The sequence below is a fragment of the Mizuhopecten yessoensis genome, unplaced genomic scaffold (genome assembly GCF_002113885.1).
Source record: "Mizuhopecten yessoensis strain PY_sf001 unplaced genomic scaffold, ASM211388v2 scaffold523, whole genome shotgun sequence".
NCBI lineage: Eukaryota > Metazoa > Mollusca > Bivalvia > Pectinida > Pectinidae > Mizuhopecten > Mizuhopecten yessoensis.
Window position 1 is genome coordinate 570,462 of NW_018403589.1, and position 27,238 is coordinate 597,699.

Sequence of the window (27,238 nt, forward strand, 5' to 3'; positions counted from 1 at the left end):
TATAATTATTATCAATGCTTAACGGCCCATCTACACAGGATAGGTCATTAGAGCCAACAAATGGTCAACAAAAACAAATACTAAATCAAATTGTAAAAAAGGAGAAAGAACAAAGAGAAAGAAAAGAACAGAGAAAGGACAGAAACAAAATCTACACTATATACATGGGACTCTGAGGATTTACCACGGCCAAACCCCCAGGAAGGAATGCACAACGATGCAAACCTAGCATTTGCGTCCCGACCAAAGGACGGTGCTGCTTGGTCTGACCTCTACCTTTCAACCTGTCTCGCTTACTAAATTGGTTAAGATTTTGAATAATATACAGTAAATTTTGTCATGTAAAACATATAGGTCACATTTGTAATTTGGACAAAGTAAATTGCATGAATTTAAAGACTGTGCGACATACATTTTTGTAAAGAGGAGATAAGGATCACAAATATTTTCTATAAGGAGTAAAACTCAACTTGATCTTGGTACATTGAAACAAACTCCATTGAGGTAAATCTCAGACTAGATCTCATATATGAAGAATGTACGATAAATGATACGGTACAGTGGCATAATCCCAACTATGTCATTCAGGCCAGGTGAGCTAAAAACCTTACACTATAAATTAATTATTTTCTTAAGTGTTTTTAGTTCAAAATGAAAAGTTTCAAACTAAGTATTTAAAGCTATACTGAGTTGGTGGGACACTAGCCACTCGCCCCTACATATTGGGTTGAATGTGTGTATCAATCTGCAGATTACATTAAAATTTTCCGATAATGCAAAACGACCGACACTCGTCATCACTTTCCAAAACTGTTTTTGGAGGGTTTTATTTTACTTTGATTTGTGGGCAATTTTATTCCACGAATTCATGTTCCCATGAATTGGAGAAAAATAAATGGGGGGTGGGGGGGATGGAGTGGGGGGAGACCCACCAAATATGAGTGCAAAGAAAATATTCAATTTTAAAGTACATGCTTCAATGATAAAATGACTTGATACTTACTCCATGCTGACTACTCCAAACAATTGAACACTATGCCATTTTCCAAAATCGAAATCAATCAGAATTTTCTCAAACTGCAGCTTTTCAATGCCCACGCTGATTTTGTAGTTGCACGGCTCCAGTTTGACGTAAGCATTGAACGTTCTCTGCATGAAATTCACATCAACACAGCAATCAATCCCAGTGCATGTACTGTCTAGGTAACAGGTCAGGTTGCTAGGCAAATCATTCAAATCAGCACTTAAACAATCTACAAAATACAAATAACGCAAAACATATATATAGAATTTCCTTACTAAAAGATGTTCACAACAAGAAAAACATACGACAGACTGACAGTAATGCATTCATCGGTGATGATGGACACTCTAAACATTTCTGATTTATTATAAATTGTGAAAATAAAAAAAAGCTATTATAAATTGTGAAAATAAAAAAAAGCTGATAACTAACACAAAAACACTGTTTTAGTATTTCTATTGGGTAGAACAGCTCCTATGGATCCCTATCGCATAGGATAAATATCTCCCTTTTTTCATTTTCAATATAACTTACAGCTAATATTATAATACAACTGGGCTTCATTGTTACCATTGTTGCGTAGGCAGCTCATTTAGACAGTATAAAGATTTAAGTCAAGGTTTCACAACATGGTCTAGCCTCTTAATTTTCAAATTTTTACACTCAAATCACTTAAATGGCTATTTTCTATCTTATTTTATTTTAACAATTTTTTCACCAACGTTCTGCAAGGTAATGTTTACACTTCAGAAATAAATTAAAAAATCTAGTCATGTTGGAAAAAAATCATGAATATATAGTTGGTATTTGACAGTGATACAGGGATCTTTAATGATATCAAATTGTGGTAGGAGACTCCTTAATGCTAGAAGTCTATACTGACCTGTTGTCCAGCCCAGTATGGCACCACTGTAAGGGTAGTTGTAGCGGTCACACTGCGGGTCCTTTACATACTCTCCGAGACCAAGTGTCTGTAACAGCTGCGACACCGCCGTCGTAGATAGGGTCTGATGTGGACTGTAATGATTGGTAGCCAACCAATTATCAAGGCTGAAACCTGCAAAGTAAGGTTTGGTTTTGTATAGGTTTTAAGGTCTTATCAACAGCTATGGTCATTTAAGGACGTTTCATGCTAATGAAAGTGTTGAGATTAATATATAAGTATTTGTACACACTATAAGACATGGAATAAGTCAAGGAAATGACAATCTGAATTTCAATATATTTGTATTGTAAAATGTTCTTAAATAATTCTCATGATTGTAGTAAACAAGTTAATTCGTGGAATTGATATGCCCCACTTGCAGGACATATTGTAGGTAAACAATATTGAGGTAAGGTTTAAACATGTGAGTATCATACTGTCGTGATATAATGTATAGCTTGAAACTCCAGGAGCTATAACTCCGCCAAATGGAGTCAGATGAAAGTGGTTGTCAAACTTGGCCAAGCCCTTATTTAAATGCATTGAACCCTGTTACTATGTTTGAAGACAATCGGATAATATTTGCAATAGTTAATGAACAGAAATGGCAGATAATGACGTTTTTTTCATTATTCAAGGGGCTATAACTCCGCCAAATATAGTCCATTGAAAGTGGTCATCGTACTTGGCCGAGCCCTGAAGGCATTTAACCCTGTTACCAAATTTATAGAAAATCGGTTAATATTTGTTGCAGTTATTGCATGGAAACGCAGGTACTTGTGATGATGTTTTTCGTTATTCAAGGGGCCATAACTCCGCCACATAAAGTCCGCTGAAAGTGGTCATCGAATTTGGTTGAGCCTTAAGGCATAAAACCCTGTTACCAAGTTTGTAGAAAATTGGTTTACATTTGTTGCAGTTATTGCACGGAAACGAAGCGTGACAGACAGACGGACAAACCCAAATTAATATCCCCCATTTCGGTGAAAGCAGGGGATAATAAATCGACCAATGGTGTCAAAATCAGATGCCAAACGAAAAGGACAATAATTTTAATTCCTCATGCACAAATCTTAGGTGTGAAGAATGATTTTAAATTCTTCTATGCACAATTAAACTACTTGATAAGAAAATCAAAACTGTTTATGGGACAGACATGGGAAACACTGTATTCTTTCCCATTTAATTACAGGCATAAGATACTCCGAATTCGAAGTGCTCAATTTTAACACAAAATGTTCAAATGAATGAGATGTCGCAAGTATTACTCACTACTGTCCAGGAAGTCCCTTGACCAACTACACACTGGCTTAGGTAGGATGGTGTTGTCGAACACTGGGACAAAGAACTGACAGCTCGTCAGATCATCATCAAAACACACGCTCATGTTTAGGTTCACGATATACTTTTTTTCACCAGTCAGGTCAACAATCATGTACCTAGGGGAAAAAAATCAGGTTTACAAAAAGGACAAATATACATTGAAAACTTTAGAACACGTAGGATAGGAACATTTCTCTCCCTTCTGTGAGGAGATTAAGTTTTGGTAGGGGTAATTCACTGTGCAGACATTTGCTTTCATTTATATTGACAATATTCATAAACTCCGATTCTACAGGAGGCTAATTAATAGTAGCCTTATACATCCATTCTATGGAATAACACCTCACCATTTTCTCACGTGAACCTGAAGAGAATACAAGAGATAGCTTGTTCTCAAAATCATCAGGATATTAAAAATTTTACAAAGATATATTTTTTGATGTCCGTCATATTCTCAAACTGTCTCGGATATTACACATTTTACCAAGGTATCTGTTAAATTAAAAGTTCTCAATGTAATCTTGAATATTACAAATTGCACAAAAGTATGAGTTTACTGTAAACAGCACTGTGATGACACTTACTCTAATGTGAAGATCTCAAACATTGTAAGTCGGTGAATTTTCCCAAACTCAAAGTCGAAGAGTGTGAAGCTAAACTGGAACCGTTCAATGCCAACATGGAGTTGGCTGCTACAGGCATCCAGTTCGAGTTTGGCGTTGACTGTGCGGTCGAGGAAGTCCAGGTTTAGACACATACTGATTCCAGTGCAGCTGCTGTACAGGTTAGCAGAGGCCCAGCTGGGGAGTGTCATCAGGGAAACGTCTGTGTCTCCACACACTACAACAGATACACGATGTTACTTAAACAGATACAATGTTACTTAAACAGGTATAATGTTATTTAAACAGATACAATATTACTTAAACAGATACAATGTTACTTAAACAGATACACGATGTTAATTAAACAGTTACACGATGTTTCTTAAACAGATACAATTTTACTTAAAAAGATTCCATGTTACTTAAATAGAGTCAATGTTAGTATAAATAACAATGTTACTATGTTAGCAGAGGCCTAGAGGGGGATTGTCATGGTAACATCCGTGTCTCCACTGTGTTCTATCTATAAAGAACAATGTTACTATGATTGTGGAGGCCCAACTTGAGAGAGTCATCAAGGTAACCATCACCACATAAAATAACAGATATTATTCTGCTTCATTTGTCTAACTGTCATTGGTTTTTACATACCACATGAACAGGAGATGAAATGTCCAGTCTCCCTCAAACACATGAATCTCCTTCATGAGATTTGTTTTCCCAGTCAAACATTCTTATCAGAGCTCCTTTGGTAGATCTCTAATGCCCAACTTTAAACAACAAATGACGGCTGCAGGTATACCTGATAACTTTTTACTATTGCATTATTTTTCTATTTCATCCCCTGAAACATGATTAATCTTGGGGAGATAAATAGTCATATATTTCCCTTGTAAAATGGCAACAAAAGTATGATGTTAACCAGTGTTCATACCTGTACATGACAAGGACAAACTTATTTGTACAGTCTTACTTGATTTGATGTTCAGCCCTGTATTGGGAGAACCAACTTACCTGACGTCCATCCCTTTGTATTAAGACAACCAACTTACCCGATATCCATCCCTTTGTATTAAGACAACCAACTTACCTGACGTCCATCCCTTTGTATGAAGACAACCAACTTACCTGACGTCCATCCCTTTGTAATAAGACAACCAACTTACCCGATAGCCATCCCTTTGTATGAAGACAACCAACTTACCTGACGTCCATCCGTTTGTATTAAGACAACCAACTTATCCGATAGCCATCCCTTTGTATTAAGACAACCAACTTACCTGACGTCCATCCCTTTGCATCACGAGGTGTATACAGTGCTCCCCCTCTGTTACAGGGTGTCTCCAGCATGTATTCTAAAACTCCGAGTGTCTCTAGCAGCTGTAGGCTTTCCAGGCTGGACAATATAAGTCCAGTCAGACCTCTATTGGCCAGGTAGTCACTAATTTGGAACCCTGCACATCAATATAGTGTCAATCATTGTGTTGATTTTAATTTTAATCGAAAAAAAAATATCTGCCACTACTGACCAAAAGGATCACAGGATGTCATGATCACACACTCTGCCTTTTGGAAACTTAAACATTTAATAAACATGACCTTAAAATTCAAATTTAGTATCCTTGAATAAAATCTGATGTATCCTAATTTTATAGGAGACTATATTTGCCCCACTCATCAATGTCTTTCCAGTTTATTTACATGTATATTGATTCCACTTTTAATACCTGTATGTTTTGACCCAACCTTCAATAACCTGTTTATTTACCTGGAATGGGGAAGTTGTCACCCCAATGACAGGCCAGCTTGGAGATCTTGGTGTTTTGCAGTAGGTTATGAGACCAGATACAGTCCCCTCCACTCTCCAAACACAGACTCATCTGTAGATTCATCAGGTATTTCTTCTCCGCGGTAAGGTCGTCTATCTTGAACCTGAAATACAAATAACATGGTTGTATTATCCTCTATTTAACTTTTGATCATGTCATTGATCATATTTGGAGGATCTGAAATGTGTTCTAATACCATATGATGAACAAGCTTCAATGAGTTTCACATTTAAAACTTGTAATAAATTGGCAATGATTTGATATTCTTTTTGTAAAATGTTCAACCAAGCAAAGTAAGTTTTTACAACTTGTGAACAATTCTGCTGGAATCTTCAAAGGAAAATGCCAATATTTTTGTGTCAGTCACAAAAGACTGACATTACATGTTACATGTAAATAATGTACAAGTGAGTGTTATCAAATGGTCAAATGATGGTTATATATATCTGCACAAAAGGTAGGGTAATAAGTTCATACGATAAAGATAATTATAAGGTAATAAAGCAAAATTTAAAAATCCTGTCACAATTGTATCACATTAGAAAGTTAATACATAATCCCTATTGTGTTTTAAAAGTAAGTGAGAAATCTGGGGCGTGTTCATTTATGTGGACAAACTGATCTGTATAAATTTATATGTTATATATATATATGACAGGGATAAACGCAGGCCTTGAAATTCTTTGTAAAGGTATGTCAGAAAGCAACATCATATCACAAAGTCCGTCCCTATCTTATAAACAAACAACTCTTGACTAACTGCTCCCACCGTTCGTAATATGATAAACCAAAAAGGCACTGTCTAAGCAGTTTTATTAAGAATCTCATTTCAGTGTCTTACCTGATAGCAATGAGGCCTTCCAAGTCAATCACTTCCCACTGTCCAAAGTTGTAATCCAGCAGTATTATATTGATCATCAGTTTCTCTATAGAGATAGAAACTTTATAGTTACACGCATCCAGTATCATTCTGGCTGTGAACGACCGCCCCAGGACGGTGGATCTCGCACAGCACACGGCCCCCGTACAGATGTCAGGGACGTGACAGGAAAGATAGCTAGGCAGGGTTGGCAGGTCGAGCGACAGGGTGCAATCTGTAAAGTGAAGGGGGAAAATCTCAGTTAATGTGAAAGCAATGGTAGAAATTGTCACCTGTAATAGGGCTAGGGACATTCACAACAGGATGTCACCACACATTCGCGCTGTGCTGTAATTTCAAAGATTTTTGAAGTACAGTTACTAACCAATGTTTACCATGAGTTGACAGTACAATTATATACTTACCACTAGACCAGCCGTTGGGTAAGTTTCCGTACGGCCCTGTGTTGACGGTACAGGGTGAATCCTCTGTCAAGGCAGCGATGCCTAATTGCTGCAGCAGTAGGTCAGTTGCCCAGGATGGCAAGTTACTCCCAGCCGGCAGATCTTTCTCGTTCATCCATGTGGACAATGAGAAATCTGTTAAAGTAAGATATACTTCAACATCTCCTGCTAATAATTCTTATGTACATAAATGATGTCTTTTAGATAAGTACTGTTACAACCTGTTGCAAATCAGAGACAAATAATATGCACTAAAGAACCTATGGCGTACTGGTGTAACCAGTTCACTTAATCATTTACCTATTGTAAAAATAAAAAACACTTTTTCTTATGTTTCCTTCCTGTATAGGTAGTTACTGAATATACATTTTGATTCATGTAGTTGGATCATATTCTACAAACATGTGGGCAAATACACAGTCAATTGTGGTAAGATAACGAGGACACCTACTTTGGTCGCGGAAACCTCCGCTATAGCTACACAGGGGTTTGGGAAGTTGAACGTCCTTGAACACTACAGACTCAATGGCACAGGGAACTGTTGTGTTATCTAGGCAAACACTGATGTTCAAGTTGGCAATGAATAGATCCTGACTCGCCACATCTTCTATAAAATAGCTGTCAAAAATACAAACGCCATTAATAGTCTTTGCCAATAGTGAAAATGAGGTATTTGTGTAAAGTATATTGTCATATTTTTTTTTAATTATTGTATGATTGGCCTATTGGTGAGGATAACACATTTGTTATTGTATTGATAGCAATGGGAGTGTGACGTAAGTTTGTTATTTTGTAACGAAAATGTACCATTCTGTCAGGCATTTTCTTTCTGTTTAGTTAAGATATATTTAAATTAATTACACAAAACGTATTTACTCCAGATTGACCAACATTGTATACAAATATTTTCACTTACTCCTGTTTCACCAATATTGGGTTCAGCCATCTTCGTTTACTGTACATTTACCAATACTGAATACGAACATTTTTACTCGCTGTACATTTACCAATATTGAAGACGATCACTTTTACTGTTGATTTACCAATATTGAATCTAAGCATTTTTACCAATACTGTAGATGTACCAGTATCTTATGCAAATATTTCCACTAACTCCAGATTCACTGTTATTGTATAGGGCACTTATACTTACTCCAGTCTCACCAAGCCAAAGAGGTTGAAGTTATCGGAGACTCCTAGGTTATAGTCCAACAGGGAAATGTTGAGGAATAACTTCTCAATGCCGATGCTGAGTGTGTGAGCACAGCTGTCCAGTAAGATGTGGGTGTTAAAGTTCCGCGCCAGTTTCGGCACACTCGTACAACATTCTACACCGGTACAGAGGTCAGAGACGCGACAAGCAGTATTCCCAGGAAGGGACGGAAGGGTCAGGCTCTCTGCACAACCTGTCATGGAGCAATCAAAACAAGCAATCAATGTTTCTAAATTCACACTATAATCAAAATGCATGTTTTTCTTTTTAATAAGTCATACAAAAGTATCTGTCAACCTGTTAATCTGAACACTTTTTAACAATTTTAAGACACAAATTTTGTATAGATTAATAGAAACTTCCCGTACCCTGAGGGTGTGACAGGGAAATCTCCAACCCGAGGGGTGATGTTTTTTGGTTGTCTAACCTGAGGCTTTGCCGAGGGTTAGACAACCAAAAATATCACCCCGAGGGTTGAAGATTACTCTGTCACGCCCTCAAGGTAGGGGATGATTGTTTTTCTCCCATCCTATTATTTCAGTCACAACTCCACCGACAGTAGCGTAAACAAAACATGTGGGTATGAATACCGTCATTCACTTCTGATGACGTCACAATAACCGGTGACGCATTTTAATGACGTCACAATTGAACACATGCTAATCTGCACAAGGCTATCTCTCGCTAGGGGGTAACAAGCTGATCTTTTCCGGCTAAAACGGGAGACACATCTGTGAAGGGTGGGAGAAAAAGTGGCAGCCTTGCTGTAGACAATGTCAAATCTTGTAATTTTTGTGTTTATGGATTTAATGTGCAAAAATGTATCAAACAAGACTAGTTGTCGCCCATCCAACAATATCTAACTTCTCCGGCAGCAACTAGGGATTGATTTCAATGGTCAGTCTTTTCACTTTGACAAAACATAACAAAGCTTTACACCAGCATCTTTCTGTGTGATTTCATGGTTCGTGGCTATTGTTTCCCTGATCAGAACCAGGAATCGTTCCTATATTTCAAATCAAAAGGTATGATTTTTCTAGGTATAATATGAACTTTATGGGAGAAAAAGGTCCTTAAAGATTTGATGGTTGGTTACATGTTTATCTTACCCTCGTTAAAGTATTTTTTTAATTTGTAAGAAGACACTTGGTAAACCTTGTGTCTTCATACATGAATATAAACATGATAACCGATATCACTAATTTGGGAATATCTATGTATGGACCTCGAGAAAGGTCTATAATTGTTTATGTTTCCGTCAGTGTTTCACCTGTGGACTGCCATCCTGGTACACTGGCATCACACGGTTCATCTTCCAGATAGTCAAGGATCCCCAACTCCTGCATCAGGTACATGAAGGCTGCTTCCTGTAGATTCTGTGTGGGATCAAAACCCTTGTCTGACAGCCAGTTGTTGAGGTTAAAGTCTAAAATCATCAAAGTAAACAAAATTCAATCTTAATCATTTACAATATGTTGTATGCCCTTTAAGCGCTAATTAAATATTGGTCAAGGACTTAATTTCTAGAAAGTTATCTAAAATGCAGAGGCCTGGATTGTCAAATTCACACTTTTGAAAAATTTCTCTTCTAAATGAAAGGATTCAACAAACATTTTTCCATTATTTAATCATCAGTCTTTTGATAAATTAAAGCATTTCAAAACCTTGATCTTTTGCAATGTGTTGTATATCCTTTCAGCGATGTTTTACTATTGGTCAAGTACTGATTTGCTAGAAATTTATCTATGAAGCAGTTGCCTCAGGATTGCCTAATTCGGACATTTCTTTCCCATTGTTTTATCATCAAGTCTTTTGGTGTCTTTAGAATAGGACCTGGGCACCTGGCTTTCTGAAAATCTGCACAGTTCTAAGAACTAAGGTGTGAAAAAACAGAACTCTTTTTTGTGTAGTTTTCTGTAACAAATAGACTTTCATACTAAACAGTTTCTTGATCATACAGACAGGACTGGTGCTGTATTGGTATATTGTGTGACAGCTGTGGCAATAATTTTCCATTAAAAGTATTCAGATATATTTCAATGGAAAATTTTGATTTTTAAAAGTCACACTGACAAAAGTGCTAAAGTCAAATTGACGAGGAATTTCAATCCTGAAGGGAGCAGAAGGAACAGTTATTATTACGATAATCAAGATTAATCTACCTACTCAAACTTTAAAAAAAAGAAGTTAAAAGTGTCTGTCTGAAAACAGCTTTATACCTGGGATCTTGAACCCTAGGTTCCAGTTACACAGCAGCTTGGGTAATTTGGTGTTGACAAGAATCGGAACCTTCAAACACCGGCTATCATCCTTGGTGTCGAAACAGGCATTCACATCCACGTTCACTAAGTATGCACGATCCGCTTTCAGGTCATCTATCATGACTCTGTAAATTATAGAGACATATGTCTGTTTACACATTTCATATAGTGTTAAACATGTAAAACAGGAGTGCCCTCAAAACGGGTCACAGAACCATCCATCCATCTTTCTATTTAGTTAAAAAAAATCCCTGTGAAATGTACATATCCCAACATAATAAACACATGGGGTTCTAATGAACCCAATAGAGATCACAGATTAGTGTATCCAGTGCTTGTCACAGTACCAAGTAGGGATAAGACTTGAATGTAACCATCCTTTTTTTTCAGTAACGTAAAATTTCGTGTTAAGGTGTCCTTATACAATTTGTAACAAGATAATATAATATCTGCAGCAGGTGATGATGCTGTTACACTGTGTAATAGTCCCAGCATGTGATGGGGTTTAATTTTACTAACATCAATTATGCCATCCTCCATATTCCAGGGGTTACGTTCACTTTCGCTCTCTGCACCCCTGGAACCTCCAAACCGCTAGTCCGATACCTGTCCTTTGAATATTACAAGAGGCCCATGGGCCTTAACGGTCACCTGAGTCCTACAGTATTTATTTTTGTTGTTGAAATATGTACCAATTTGAGTAAAAAATAGTTAAGTATAATGTTAACTTAACTTTGTCAGGACCATGAGCTGATCATTCCTAGACCGATTTTAAATAAGATCGGCCTATTAGAAATTGTTTTTAAGTTTAGAATAGGTATTTACAAAATAGCGGCTGTGGTGGCCATATTGGATTTCTGATTGACCTGAAAAATAACAACACTTTGTCAGGACCATGAGGCGATCATTCCTACCAACTTTCAGTTCAATCGGTCCAGCAGAACTTGACTTTAAGTTTGAAATAGGTTTTCAAAATGGCGGCCGTGGCGGCCATATTGGATTTCTGATCGACCCGAAAAATAACAACACTTTGTCAGGACCATGAGGCGATCATTCCTACCAACTTTCAGTTCAATCGGTCCAGCAGAACTTGACTTTAAGTTTGAAATAGGTTTTCAAAATGGCGGCCGTGGCGGCCATATTGGATTTCTGATCGACCCGAAAAATAACAACACTTTGTCAGGACCATGAGGCGATCATTCCTACCAACTTTCAGTTCAATCGGCCCAGCAGAACTTGACTTTAAGTTTGAAATGTAAAATGTTAACGGACGACGGACGACGGACGACGACGGACGAAAACGGATAGCAATAGGTCACTTGAGCTAAAGCTCAGGTGACCTAACAAAGGAGCGACACCCAACTCAAAGCCTGTCAATTTTACTGTTAAGCGACGGACATATATCCTTCTGATGTACAAAGGACCACTGAGCCTTCGGTTTTGTCATGACGTATTTCAGGGGTGCAGTGAGCGAAAGTAAGAATAACCCCTTGAAGATCAAGGATGAAATTATGCATAATTTAGGTTAAGGTTGACCTTTTCTGTGACCACTTACTTGATTTTGAATACTCCCTGAAGTAAGAACACATGTTCCTGTCCAAAGGAATAGTCAAAGAGTGACATGTTAAAGGAGAGTTTCTCTATTCCAAGCCTGAGCACATAGCTGCACGGGTCTAGGTGGGCAAACACATGGATGTACTTGGAGATGAGGGGGATCTCCAGACAGCAGTCTATACCAGTACACGATGTTGGGATGTGACAGGACACTCCGGTGGGCAGGGCAGGTAAGGATACACCACATTCTATAATTACAAAGCAACATATCACCTAGAGCCGTGTTCATTGTAGTCTTCTTTGTGTCACACTGTAAAGAAAATATCACCAATACTTTTGTTTGTGTTTTACGTCCTCTTAACAGCTACAAATGTTAGATCATTTAAGGACTTGCCAGGTTAATTTTGATGGTGGAGGAAAGCCGTAGTTCCCGAGGAAAAACCACCGACCGACGGCCAGTACCTGGTGACTGCCCCACGTAGGCCTTGAACCCGCGACCCAGCGGTGGAGGCCTAGTGGTAGCAGAATGTCAGACGCCTTAACCACTTAACCACCGCCGCCCCACCCCCAATACTTATGTAGTTGCCGTGTACACTGGAACTCTGATAACCTCAATCTTAAGAGCTTGTTTCCAGATATTGGGACTAGGGCCTGTATTCATAAAACCATTCTCATGATCACACTAACAATTATTTGCTCAAGCCAAACTTTTTATTTCTGGTAATATATAATCAAGACACATATTTTATCAACCAAAGATTTGTATCAATTTTGAAGACATCTCAATTTTATTACGATATAAAGTATTTACACTTAACTTTTGCAGTGTGTAACATGATTTAAGCAAATTGCAAGAAAATCGGTTTGAGCACAGAATCAATGCTTGAGCATGAAAACAGTTTCAAGAATTCGGGCCCTGATCTCACGAAATGGACTGCACTAAAATTATATTTCTACAAGAATTTGGTTTGGTTTTGTTTAGTATTGTTTAACGTCCTATCAATATGCAGCTATGGTCATTTAAGGACGGCCACCCCTGTGTGCAAGATGCATACGTATAGTGTATGCGTGTTTTGGGAGGCTGCAATATGTTCATGTTTTGTCTCCTTGTGATAGCGCGGAACTGATGCCGACTTTATAGTGCTACCTCACTGAAACATACTTCCGAAGACACCCAGCAGGACACCCCACCCGGTCACATTAAACTGACAACGGGCGAACCTGTCTTCCCACTCCTAAATTGCTGAGCGTTAAGCAGAAGTAGAAACTACTATTTTTACAGACTCCGGTATGTCTCGGCCAGGGGACTGAACCCAAAGCCTTCCTCACAGGGGCGAACGCTCAACTAAAGGCGTAAAGTGAGGCTTTGTCAAGGGAACATTAGGAAGAAGTAAGGTTGTTTAGAAAGAAGAGAAAAGATAAGATCCTAAATTTAGTCGCCTCTTACGATCATGCAATGGGGGCAGCAGGTACAGTTCTTACGCCCTACCTTCAGGGATTATTTCTACTAGAAACCTCCAAAACCATCTATCAAAAGTAATGAAAACTTGGAAGGAGCACTTACCGTCTTTGAAACCGTTGACACGAGGAGTGTACAAAACATCGGTCAGGGAACACATGGGATCACTTAGGTATGGTTTGACCACTAGAAGCTCTAATAAGGAGTTAGCTAGCGTGCTGGACAGAACTGACCCAAGAGTCTCAGACTGCTCGGTCACCCATTCCTCAAGGTCAAAATCTGTAAACAACAAAAAAATCATATCTGTACTGGAGGTTTGAGTCTGAAATTATATCATAATTTCTTACTTTAATTCAAGGATATAGTATATCAATATATATATATACAGGTATGTACAGGGTGTATTGAAATACATAAAATGTATACCTTAACTCAGTCACCCCTGAAGACACATTTAAACTCTTCCAATTCAACGGTTGGAATAGTTGATTATGGAATTTCAGGGGTGACTGAGTTAACATTGATTGAATCTATTGCTCTCATCTCTAACCTGGAACTTCTGAGTTGATCCTGACATTGTGAATCTAGTGAGAGTTTACAATAATGTTGTACCCAAACTAGAGGCCGAGGAGAGCACCATGTAGCATACCATGGCCCACTTGTATAAAACATCTCAACCCTTGAGATTTCCTCAAGTCTAAGATTTCCCCATAGACAATGCATTGCTTGAGATTTTCCTGAACTTTGAGATGTTTTATACAAGTGGGCCCTGTATCCTACAGAAGTGGTTAGCATCAGATATGCATGTCTTTCATACATACAGATGAGAAATTATTGGATTCATTCTAGAATTCAAATATTTCAGATACTTAAAATGACATAAGATATTTTCGTAAGGCCCAAATGTCCTGGTTTCCTAATAAAACACCACTTTGTGGGTGCATTAATTTGTGGTTTACAAGTACTCACTCTAATGGAGACTTGCTTTATATCAAACTTATAATTACTTCATTGACCTATGATTTGTGGATAATGATTAACATCGAAATCAAAAATCAAAAATTAAACAAGAGGCCCATGGGCCTTAACGGTCACCTGACATCCGATTCAAATTAGGACTGTCATCCAGGGGCCAATTCATACTTTTCGTCGGTCCGAGTGACCTTGCTGCATTGTCCATTAATTTTTCCTTGTGAACACAATAACTTCAGTTAATATGAACCGATTTTGATGAAACTTTGTATGCAGCTTTGTATCAATGAGATCTTGGATGAGCTTGAATACCGGACCAATTTGACCATAACACACATAGTTATTCCCCTTGGTAATTCTATTATTGTTGGACCCTGTGAACACGATAACTGAAATAAATGGGTGCGACTCCAATTTTGACCCAAGGGGTCTGTTTCGAACAAACTTGTTAACTGTATGTCTTCTGTTCTTGGTTAAAAGAAACAAGCAAAAGCATAAATCAATGATTTATTAAATAAGGCACAAAATTTAAATAGCACCTTGTTAGTAGCAAAAATGCGTCATGAATGAAAAAAAAGGTGTACCACATAAATTTACATCTATTCTTTTGTAATGTCAATCAACATCACAGGGACAAATAATAATATAATGACAAAGGGCAATAACTCTGCAGGTTACTGTCAAATAATTACCGGACAAAGTTTCATTGAACTCCGTCAACATTTAGTCAAGTTATCGTGTTCACAAGGTCCAATAATAATATTGTTACAAAGGGCAATAACTCTGTAAGTTACTGTCCAATAATTCCCATTTTCGAACTCATTATGGCTGCATACAAAGTTTCATCAGACTCGGTTAACATTTACTCAAGTTATCGTGTTCACAAGGAAAAGTTAACGCAATAGTTTACCATGACCTATGGTCAGGTAACCTAAAAACCTACAAAAATTAGTGATTTCACAGCATTTAATCAACCAGCCAGGTGTAAAATAGCATTCCTTTCCTGCAATGATGAAGCCACTAACTAATGTTTTCACAGTAGTTAATCAACAAGCCAGGTGTTACATATCAGTCCTTACCTGGAATGATGAGGCCACTTCCCCAGGTGCAGAAGACTTTCGGGAGCTCCGTGTTTATAAAGACAGGCTCATGCAACAGACAGCTGTCCTGGGCCTCAAAACACACGCTAATGTTCATGTTGAGTTCATACGAGGTCAGGGACTTCTCAGTCAGGATAAAACTATAATACAAAACACACGCTAATGTTCATGTTGAGTTCATACGAGGTCAGGGACTTCTCAGTCAGGATAAAACTATAACACAAAACACACGCTAATGTTCATGTTTAGTTCATACGAGGTCAGGGACTTCTCAGTCAGGATAAAACTACAACATATCAAGCTACATTACTGGACATCAAGGTTATAAAAGTTTGGCGATATCTAGAGTGCTGTGAATTAAATGGATATATCTTCATCTACATGTAGCTTCACAATATCGTAAAATTGTGACTTTTTTTCTTAATTTATTTTTCTCTGAAGAAATATTCATAAAACTGTTAAGTGTTTAGATAACTTCATGATCCTTGACCTTTAACATCTGCGGATAAGGTATTTCTCAGTGTGTCTGTTAAAATACTTACATTAAGTTTTATGGCATTTCGTTAATTGCTTTTAACAGTTAAATTTTGTCAAAATGACCTTGTGATGATGACCTTTCATCGAAAATTTTGAAATCTAAATTGTCTTTCTCCTGCTGGAATACTTAAGTGCAGTGATTTTTGAAAGACGTTTGATTGATGGTGAACACAAATTTATGACTAAATGATTTTAAGACATTGGCCTTCAGCCTCAACCCATATTCTAATGTCTTGATGAAAATCTTTTAGGAACAAGTTTATATGGGCAGAGGGACTTAGTATGTTAACTCATTCACCCCTGAAGACACATTTAAACTCTTCCAAGTCATAGGTTGGAAGAGTTCATTATGATATTTCAGGGGTGAATGAGTTAAAAGGTTTGAATGAGGTCTCTTTTCTGCACCAGAGCAAAAGTTAGTTTGTTTTGTATTGTTTTAAGACCAATCGACAAGTCATCTAATGGCCAAACAATGACGTAAAAAATTGAAATTCACAAAAAATGAATACATAAAAACAAGAAACAAAAGGTTAAAATGTGTAAAAGATGTCAAAATATATCAAAAACAAGGGCAAAAGATCAAATATATTAATTTTATGTTAAGATACTTACTCTACTCGTACCACTCCAAGTAACCATATACTCTCCTTAGTGCCTACAAAAGAAAGTGTGCCCATTGATACACCAAACTCGCCACATATATATACCAGTTTCATTTCTTTTCAAGCTTTGTAAAACATTTATGATAAAAGTCGGGCTGAAATAGGATAATGAGTATGATGTCCTAGTTGTATTAACTGTGATTTTCAGTGATTGTTATGCGTATAGTATAAGAATTATTATGGCAATGTCAAAACAATACAAATAAAACAAGAAAATATACCTACCCCACAGGTAGTTGAAAAGACTCTGCTTAAAGATAAACTTCTCAATTCCAACCTCCAGTTGATGTGTACAAGTATTGATGAGGGCGTAGGCCTGGAAACTGCGGGAGATGAAGTCTACTTGAATACAGCACTGCACTCCAGAGCAATAACTTGGTAAGTGACAGCGGACATCCGGGGACCCGATGGCTGGTAGGCTCGTCTCAAACGGACATTCTAACAAAAAATACATCAGTGTAACACTTAAACCATTAAAACAATTTCAAAGGAATACAAACACATTGTCTATCAAACTTGGGTAATAACTCATTCTCGAATACAAGAAACTTGACATTATGGTTTACAGATGTTAAAATATTATTTTTCTCCGGGTACTCCGGTTTCCTCCCACACGAAGACCCCCCGTGTGTTAACATCCGACCGACAAGAGTGATTAATATAAGTTGACATAACTTGTTTCATAAATGTTGTAAAATAAATAACGTTTATATGCCTCTTCTTTGTTCATAAATACATTTGACTTCATTTCTTAGTCACGTTATTGAATAACTTACCAATAAGTATAAGTACATCTTTAACTTGAATGGTATCTAGAATATCTGCTATATTTCTTGTGGCATTAGCAGTATTGCAGATTTCTTCAATAAAATTCATCAGTTTGGAAATGTGTGATATCAAAGTTTTACTTTTTACACAAACAATGTACGTATTAAATTTGTCGCAACTCAGTCATATCTTGACGAAGGGACCACACGTTTAATACGTACATTGTTTGTGTAAAAAGTAAAACTTTGATATCACAATATTGTAGATATTTACCAAATTCCTGTGTTCAAGGTGGGAGAAAAGAATCAATCGTTTTGTAGGAATGTAGGATAAGGAAATTCATCCAGATGGTGTAGATGTGTAAAAATTGGTCTCAGAATTTCAGCAAAGCCTTTGTTCTGACCGAAATTCTAAACCTCCTGGTAACATTTTCCTAACCAACATAACTGCATATGATAATAACATAATCGTGTACTGTTTTGATATTAATTGTACCTGATGTCCAGCCGTTGACCGCATGTGCGTATGTGTCCGAGGACAGAGAACACTGGTCAGTGTTGAGGTATGAGGATATCCCCAGATTGTCCATCAGCTCTGTAGCCGCAGCGGCGGCCAGTGTTGACCCGATCGCTATGCTCTTGGTTGTAAGCCAATCAACCAGCGAGAAATCTGTAACAATATAATTACAATTGAGTACCTTGTGTTTAAGATTCAGCTCAACACTCTAGCATTTTTAACAGATTTAAAAACACAATTCATAACTATGAATAATCCTTTTTTGAGGGGTTCAAATACAAACTTAAATTATAAATGAAAATCTAATGAATACTTAACAATATTTGCAACGGTTTTGCTTTTTTATAAAGGTTAAAATAATAGCTTTTACAAATCTCACAGAATTGAACATAAAAATTGGCCTGTTTCATTGAAATGACATTACATTTATGGAAGCTATCTTGCAGAAACTATCAACCATGGGAACTGCCAAAACCATTAACATGTGAACATTTCAGTATATCACTAACGTAATGGACGATTTTAAACTTGTTTGAATACATTTCTTATTTGTCAACAAATAAAATAAAAAGATCAGTAGAGGAAACATATGCTGGTGATATTCAGGAAGGCAGGAGTTAAATATCCACTCACTTGGTATGGAGAAGCCACCACTGAGGTCACACAGAGGCTTGGGGAGGAGTGTGTTACGGTACACTTCAACAGAGTATAGACAAGCCACACTGGGGTCGGCGTTCAGACATATGCTAAGGTTAACATCAACCTTGTACTGCCTCTCTACAGTCAGGTCCTCTATCAGGTAGCTGTGGACATAAAGGCAACTCTTTACATTTACATATACTATCAGGTCACCATGGAAACAATTTCACCTCTCTCTACAGTCAGGTCCTCTATCAGGTAGCTGTGGACATAAAGGCAACTCTCCACATTTAAATCTACTATCTGGTCACCATGGAAACAATTTCACCTCTCTCTACAGGCAGGTCCTCTATCATGTAGCTGTGGACATAAAGGCAACTCTTTACATTTAAATCTACTATCAGGTCACCATGGAAACAACAAAAGGTCCCTAAATTCAGATCCATCCTCAGGTCACCATAGAAACAAAGTCACCTTTCTCTATAGTCAGGTCCTCTAACAGGTCACCATGGAAACAAGGCCATCTTTTCACAGTCAGGTCCTCTATCATGACACCATGGAAACAAGGCCATCTTTAACAGTCAGGTCCTCTATCAGGTCACCATGGAAGCAATGCCATCTTTTTACTGTAAGATCCTCTATCAGGTCACCATGGAAAAAAGGCCATCTTTTCACAGTCAGGTCCTCTATCATGACACCATGGAAACAAGGCCAACTTTTCACAGTCAGGTCCTCTATCAGGTCACCATGGAAACAAGGCCATCTTTCAGTCAGGTCCTCTATCATGACACCATGGAAACAAGGCCATCTTTTCACAGTCAGGTCCTCTATCATGACACCATGGAAACAAGGCCATCTTTAACAGTCAGGTCCTCTATCAGGTCACCATGGAAACAATGCCATCTTTTCAGTCAGATCCTCTATCAGGTCACCATGGAAACAAGGCCATCTTTTCACAGTCAGGTCCTCTATCATGACACCATGGAAGCAAGGCCAACTTTTCACAGTCAGGTCCTCTATCAGGTCACCATGGAAACAAGGCCATCTTTTCACAGTCAGGTCCTCTATCATGACACCATGGAAACCTCCATCAGGTCACCATGGAAACAAGGCCATCTTTAACAGTCAGGTCCTCTATCATGACACCATGAAAACAAGGCCAACTTTTCAGTCTGGTCCTCTATCATGACACCATGGAAACAAGGCCAACTTTTCACAGTCAGGTCCTCTATCAGGTCACCAGGGAACAATTTCACCTCTCTCTATAGTCAGATCCACTATAAGGTCATCAAGGAAAAGTCACCTCTCTCTCCATCGGTCACCATAGTCAGTAGTCATAGTATTTATTTCCATATCTCCTTCTATGAAAGTAAATAACTACCTCCCCTTACATGGAGGTAAGTAATTACCTTTCCTTGTATGGAGGTGAATAATTTCTTCTATTATTATCAATAATCAACTCTCATTTAATGGATAAGCAATCAATTACAGATCTCCTTTTAAAGCTGTGCTAAATTACGAATCTCTAATTGAGTAAAATCACAGTCAGAGCAAGGATACTCCAATGACTAAACTAGTGGATATGTTCTGTAGGTACGACTTGAGAAATAGTGTATTACTGATCAAATATACACAACAGTTTTATTTCTTTTAAAAGACAATAATGTTATCAATATTCTACTTACTCAATCCTCAGGACACCTTCCACATAAAGCTGTCTCGGTGTCCCTGATATAAAACACACATAAACATTACATTATTAAGGCAAAATTCACAATCACAAGTGTCTCGTTTCTATGTGCTATTAATAAAGTATTTAATGCTAGGTAGTGAGACTGATATCCTACTTGTCACTATTTTCAATCTTAATATTTCCTTGTCCACGATGAAACAAGATATGATCAGATTTAAAATTTCTGATTGCAATGAACAAATTATTATCAGACTTAGAATTTCTGATTGTTATGTAACCGTAATATATATTACCTTTACATTATAGAGGCAGCTTAGAACCAGTTTATATTCTACATCCATTAAAACTATAAACACAATTTATTAACGGTCTACAAAAATACACACTTGATAAATGTGATATCAAATGCTCTGTCAATCTTATAAATTTGTCAATCTATGAAAATATCTACATATTTGTTTTTTATTTTTCACCGCATTTGTTCCTCTTAAAATTGTAACTCACCAAACAAGTAGCCACTTAAAGACTCATTGATAGCAAGCTGTTCTATCCCGATCTGTAAGTTGAGGCCGCAGCCATCCAAGAGGACAAAACTACGGAAGGACATGCCAAGGAAATCGACGTCCAAGCAGCAGTCAATACCGGTACAGTAATCCGGAATATAGCACGTCATAGGTACAGACAAGATGTTGGGGAGGCTGATGTCTAGAGGGCAGTCTACAACATAGAGACAGTGTCATCTATCAGTTAACCCATCTCTTCATTGTATCATCATATCAGACAAAATTTCAAAATGTAATAGCCTGGATTACATTGGTATATTGTACTGTTGTCCACTGGTAATTCGGGTCATTTTAGGGCAAATCAATATTGTAAAAATAGACACTTACAAAACCCCCTACATCAAACTGAAACTAAAAGGTTAACATATGAATATTGCAACAAAACATCATCAGCAATTGAGTTGGATGAACCATAAAATATATCTTAAGGTTAAGATCAATTCAACATATATTTTGAAATACTTATGACCCAAAACGTTTCAAGTTAACTTCTCATTGCTGGAACATCATAAAATTTATCACATGCTTCTTTAAAACCGATCCAGTCTATAATAAACAATGTTGACTGTAAAAGGTTGATAACATGGTTGACATTAACTGGTAAAATGCAAGTAAACCATGTGTAATGTTGGTATGGCCTATGTGCAGTCCCGAGAGGAAACAAGGATATGACGCCTCCTCAGTATAATAAGCTGTTACGTAAGATTGACGTACCTTTCTTCCATTGGTTCTGTGATGGACTGTAGTAGCTGCTAGAACGTTGACAGGGCGTGGTCAACATGTATTTAGCCACGCCTAGATATTCCATCAACTTAGCAGCATAATAACGGGACAGAGACTGGCCGACGATCATTCCGTTGTCAGTCAACCAATTACTCAAGGCGAAATCTAAAAACATCAACAACCAATCGAAGAGTGAGGAATTTACAATGAAAGTCCATAAATACACTGAGACTTCAAAAACAACTTAAATCTGATGAGTCGCACTATAGTAGCCTTTGTTATTAGAATAGGTGATCTTTGATCCTATTTAAATTCAGCTTCACAAAATCTCAAATTGGTTCATTTTTTAATCCTTTTTTAAGCTTCATCCTGAAATATCTGGAATCCTGGAAACTAGAATTTACATTGAACCTTTCCAACAATCTATTACAATAGTTTTCCTTAATAATGACATTACAGAACATATCTCATTTTAAATGTGCGAGTTCACCAACGTACAGTAACAATCAGAGTACTGTGTACCAGGACACTTTCGTCAAGTCAAATATTAGCCCTTTTTGGATAAAATCCATGTTTGCTCTGTATTAATTCCGCCCTTCATATGTAATTACTAAACATTGAATGTTGTGTACTAAAATTCGCTGTCATGATCAATTAACCCTCAATAGAGAGGGCAAAAGTTAAACTGCAGCGAAAATATCCTGGTATACGGTTAACCCTTTCACCCCTGCAGACCATAACGGACTCCTCCAGATCAATGCATAGTAGAATCTACTTAAGGTCATAGGAGTGTATTGATAAACAGAAATAGGAAGTACATCCCTAGTTGAAAACCCAATGTAGGGAGACAGTATCACAATTTCCACATATTCTAATGTTTAATATTAAACTGATGAATATTGTATGTTTATTATTGACAGAACAGTCTGTTGTCTCAATATTAAAGTATTTAAAAGCAATTCAGGCATTAATTCAGTTGTTTTTTATCAATGAGTCACATGTGTCATTTTTCTGTTCTTCAGGAAACCGGCTACCTAGCTATTTCACTACTGTGAAGTTTTTCAAGAAAGACAATTAACTCTTCCATGCAATTACTATGTGTATACGGTTTTATTATAAAGTGTAAATTTGTAATCGTTTATAGATAATTTATTTTACACAATTTCAGCATTTATTAAATTGATCTACATTAATGCAATACTAATCTATGGCAGTATCATTTTTTTTTACATTATTTTGCAAAAAAATGTGTCTTTCTTTATTTTTCAAACTTCACTCCTTTTTACATAAATTTCTATTTAAAATCCTTAAAATTCTGACAACCTATACTTGTTTTGTGGCAGAAAATTTTCAAAGCAATATAACTGCAAAATTTGAAGAAATTCTACTGAGAAATGGTGACACAATCCTATTACCTTAAGTTACATAGAAAGTCAAAGGGTTAAAACTGACCTGGAATACGGAAACCCATGGCCCAGTTACAGCCTGGTTTAGGTAATACTGCATCCTTAAAAACCGTCATCTCTTCCATACAGCTGCCAGAGATTCCCTCCAAACACAGACTCATGTTTAGGCTGAAGACGAAGGTTTGGTCTGCCTCGTTGTTGTCAATGGTAAAACTACAAGGGACGGAAACAATAAGAAAACGGCCCCTTGACGTAATTAAAATTTTAACAATATCTCAAATGTAATTTAATGTGACATATACTTCAAACTTTGTCATCGACACAGCAACATATATTATGCAGAACACCTATGTGTTTGATCTCCTAAAATACCAATCTGTATCACACCGTATTCCTGCTCTATACAGCTAATTTAACAATTACATTTCTCAGCTCTGAGCACATAAACAGTATATTACTAATCCAACAAATGATACAGTGCTTATATGACAGGTAGAGGAATATGTTGCTAATTCCACCCAGTATACACTAATTCTCAATTTCACCGAGAGTACAGTGTTCGCATGTCAGGTTTAATATACCTTGCTAATTCAACCCATTATATTCTACCCCATTAAAATTTCTCAGGTTTTGGTATCCTATTTCCAAGAGCACACAGTGTTTATAACAAAGGTTAGCCATGGAACCAACTTCTAACAGGAAAAGAAAACGTAGCTGGCCAGGCCACCACTTGAACTCAGAACTTTTAACCTCTAGAAGGGCGCTTAACTACTGAGTCGTATTTGGTCAAGGGCAATTAACCAAGTCTAAATCAGCTAGTACATATACTTGTACAGATATTATGTAAAATGATGACAAATGTTTGGACGTAAAACAAAGTCAGACTTACTCCAATCTGAAGCCTCCATTCAGGTAGAGATGCTCTTGTTTACCTGAAAATAATTGATACTTGCATAAGAAGGTTTTCTTATTATCACATATTCAATACAGACATTGCATTTCTACAGAAATTACAGAATTCTGTATTGCCCATGCATGATATTTTTTTCCGTTGCCATTAAGAAAATGTATTGCCTTTAACAAGATACTTGTATTGCCCATCTATAAGATATATTGTATTGCCCATTTATAAGATATATTGTATTGTCCATTGTATTGCCCATTTATAAGATATATTGTATTGTCCATACATAAAATATATGTATTGTCCATTTGTAAGATAGTTTGTATTGCCAACTTATAAGATATTGTATTGTCCATACAGAAGATATATTGTATTGTCCATATGTAAGGTAGTTTGCATTGCCCATTCATAAGATATATTGAATTGTCCATATGTAAGATTGTTTGTATTGCCCAATTTATAAGATATATTGTATTGCCCATTCATAAGATATTTTGTATCGCCCATTTATAAGATATTTTGTATTGCCCATATATAAAATATATTGTATTGCCCATTTATAAGAGATATTGTATTGTCCACGCATAAGATACTTTGTATTGCCAATTTATAAGATATATTGTATTGTCTATGCGTAAGATATATTATATTGCCCATTTATAAGATATATTGTATTGCCCATCTATAAGATATATTGTATTGTCCATGCATAAGATACTTTGAATTGCCTATTTATAAGATATATTGTATTGCCCATTTATAAGATATATTAAATTGTATTGTTCATTTATAAGATATATTGTATTGTCCATTCATACTACCCATTAACTTGTACTGTGTCTTACCAATTCATACCATCGTTTTCCTTTCCTAATTATATCAGGTAATTTATCTTGCTAAATTATACTAAATTGCGTAAACTACATATCTCATCTCCTCATCATATATTTTCATTTACACAAACGGAATGGTAGCTTGAAATATCAAATGTAAAAGGAGGAGATTTCGTAATTCCTGGTCATCCTTCAGCTTACCCCAATCATATGTAAACAGCGTGATTTCATGCTGTAATTTCTCAATGCCAAAGCTGAGTGTGAAATGACAGGAATCAACGTCGACGTAGGCGTTCAGAGTGCGGGAGATGAAGCCCAAGGAGAGACAACAGTCCACACCGGTACAGTGACTGGGCAGACGACAAGACAGGTCCGCAGGAAGGGATGGCAGGGTGTTGTTACCAATCGCCAGTGGACAGTCTTTAAATAACACAAATGATTACCTGTACCACGCAACCTTATCTGTTTCATTCTTGTATTGCAATGTTAGAATTTAAAGTACACGAGAGGCTTATCATGACATATAATTGAATTATTCCTTTATCGTCACGGAAATCTTGAATTTACACAAATTACAATATTCAAGATATCTATTTCATTAAATATCACTAAAATATGAATAATTTATGTTCTCTCTACCTTCAATTAATTTTTGTTGATCGCAAGTATATAAGGGAATTTCATACATTATTCATCGGCAGAGGACTTATCTCTAAATGGTAAAATGTCATAATATTAACTAGTGACTGGGTGTAGGGGAGTAAATTACGTTAATTATAAGCAGCAGGTACAAAACCTGATCTTAACCCTTTTCTAACCACTGTACAAGACGAAATTCTCATATACGCAAATATACAGTTGTGACTCTTCAAAGTAATTGCAATGTGGAAATTTGGCAATAGTTCTGAAATCTATAATATACGTATATCATCATACTTGCCAACTTCTCCAATCTTGGAGGGAGACTCCCAATTTTGGACATTAAAACTGAGCATTTTAAACCAGTGAATTTACTTGACTATTTCTATTTTCTAAGAACTGTCCAGTTTTCTCCTGAAATAACACCTCAAAAGATGTCATTCAAAAGTGATATTTTTCTCCTAGGGTGTACATACACACATTTTTTTTATATTTTTAATTCTGAGAATATGTTAACTCCCCCAGGGAAATAGAAAAAACAGTTGGCAAGTATGTATTATGTGTGAATATTTTCGCACTAATTTACTCGATGTTAAAAACATGTTAGTAATTTACACTTTAACAGTACATGTATGTTGTGGTAGAGGTTTTTTGATAACAGGGTTGGTGGACTGGAGGTTGGGAGGATGGTGGGGCAATGGGCGTGGGGTGTACCTGCGACTTTCCAGTTGTCGGCATTAGCTGGTAGGTAACTAGACATGCTACAGCTGGGATTATTGAGGTACGGAGTCCAGCCCAGTGTTTCCATCAGCTTAGATATAAAGATTTCACTCAACACTGCACCAGCTGATTGTTCCTGGTCATGCAGCCATTGAGACAGGGAAAAGTCTGAAAATAAACTTCTGGATTATCAGGTGAACTCAATGAAGGAAGAAAAGAGTTTAGTTAATGGTGTATAAAAGAACATTTAATGAGTCTTAATAAAATCTTAGATGTCATCATTTGGGGCAACACTGTTAGGTAGATATGAAATCACAAACACATACAATGTACTTCCTTAGTAAAATGGAACTTGGTATTTTTTGCAGTGATTTTTCTTCTTTTTTTTTATTCAAACTGTGATCACAAATGATATTCTAATAACACTAACTAAATTGAAATTCACCCTAAAACTGGTGTTGTTGATTAAACAAGCTTGTTATGGAAAAACAAGCTTGTCATGGAAAAACAAGCTTGTCATGGAAATACACATCACAATACAGTATACTGGGAAATGTTCACCACAGTTTAACTTTTGTCTTTCTCACCCTTCCCAATAAGGGTAAGTTTATCATGACAGTGCATATTAGTATACAACATACAATGTAAAGTAATGTGAATGTCAAATATTTGTCTGGGTGAATGTTTCCCAGTATACAGTATTAATCTAGAGTATAAGGTTTATCATTGAACCTTTGTACATAAGCTCCTGCTACAGGAATCAAGTAAGCATTATACATACCAGGGAACCCAGTCGTCCAATCACAGCCAGGGATGGGGACATATGTGTCCGACAGTATGACCTGATCAAAGTCACACACGCCGTCAGACAGACAGACACTCGTGTTGAGGTTCAGGACGTACATCTTGTCATCAGGAAGGGTACGGATCATATAGCTGTGGAATAGTGTTCACCATTAGTACAAAGTCAAGGTCAGCAGGGCTTAGGTGTCATCATATTTTACTTATGAAATATTGAGAAACTGTTGCCAATACAAGAACAAATTA

At 36.8% G+C, this 27,238-nt stretch overlaps 2 protein-coding genes across 9 annotated transcripts in view; both read right to left on the minus strand.

The window, feature by feature from the left end:
* The window catches only part of LOC110450232, a 153,430-nt gene extending 137,705 nt beyond the window's left edge, over nt 1-15,725 (minus strand). For all 8 annotated transcript variants that reach the window (XM_021497673.1, XM_021497662.1, XM_021497643.1 and 5 more), the window contains exons 1-15: nt 15,568-15,725; nt 13,622-13,795; nt 12,059-12,305; nt 10,462-10,628; nt 9,513-9,668; nt 8,183-8,435; nt 7,481-7,647; nt 6,991-7,164; nt 6,548-6,800; nt 5,646-5,809; nt 5,158-5,331; nt 3,857-4,112; nt 3,222-3,388; nt 1,908-2,081; nt 1,004-1,253 (exon numbers count right to left, since the gene is read on the minus strand). In XM_021497673.1, coding sequence (XP_021353348.1) covers nt 1,004-1,253; nt 1,908-2,081; nt 3,222-3,388; nt 3,857-4,112; nt 5,158-5,331; nt 5,646-5,809; nt 6,548-6,800; nt 6,991-7,164; nt 7,481-7,647; nt 8,183-8,435; nt 9,513-9,668; nt 10,462-10,628; nt 12,059-12,305; nt 13,622-13,795; nt 15,568-15,685 — 2,894 coding nt within the window. In that variant the 5' untranslated portion in view covers nt 15,686-15,725. The remainder of the gene's footprint in view (nt 1-1,003; nt 1,254-1,907; nt 2,082-3,221; nt 3,389-3,856; nt 4,113-5,157; nt 5,332-5,645; nt 5,810-6,547; nt 6,801-6,990; nt 7,165-7,480; nt 7,648-8,182; nt 8,436-9,512; nt 9,669-10,461; nt 10,629-12,058; nt 12,306-13,621; nt 13,796-15,567) is intronic.
* Nucleotides 15,681-27,238, minus strand: part of LOC110450253 — an 89,676-nt gene continuing 78,118 nt past the window's right edge. Inside the window, exons 61-73 of the mRNA XM_021497697.1 lie at nt 26,973-27,127; nt 26,186-26,359; nt 25,034-25,252; nt 23,985-24,027; nt 23,142-23,308; nt 21,681-21,854; nt 20,908-21,120; nt 20,396-20,438; nt 18,705-18,874; nt 18,051-18,224; nt 17,013-17,225; nt 16,738-16,780; nt 15,681-15,801 (exon numbers count right to left, since the gene is read on the minus strand). Of these exons, the coding sequence (XP_021353372.1) occupies nt 15,729-15,801; nt 16,738-16,780; nt 17,013-17,225; nt 18,051-18,224; nt 18,705-18,874; nt 20,396-20,438; nt 20,908-21,120; nt 21,681-21,854; nt 23,142-23,308; nt 23,985-24,027; nt 25,034-25,252; nt 26,186-26,359; nt 26,973-27,127 (1,861 nt within the window). The 3' untranslated portion in view covers nt 15,681-15,728. The remainder of the gene's footprint in view (nt 15,802-16,737; nt 16,781-17,012; nt 17,226-18,050; nt 18,225-18,704; nt 18,875-20,395; nt 20,439-20,907; nt 21,121-21,680; nt 21,855-23,141; nt 23,309-23,984; nt 24,028-25,033; nt 25,253-26,185; nt 26,360-26,972; nt 27,128-27,238) is intronic.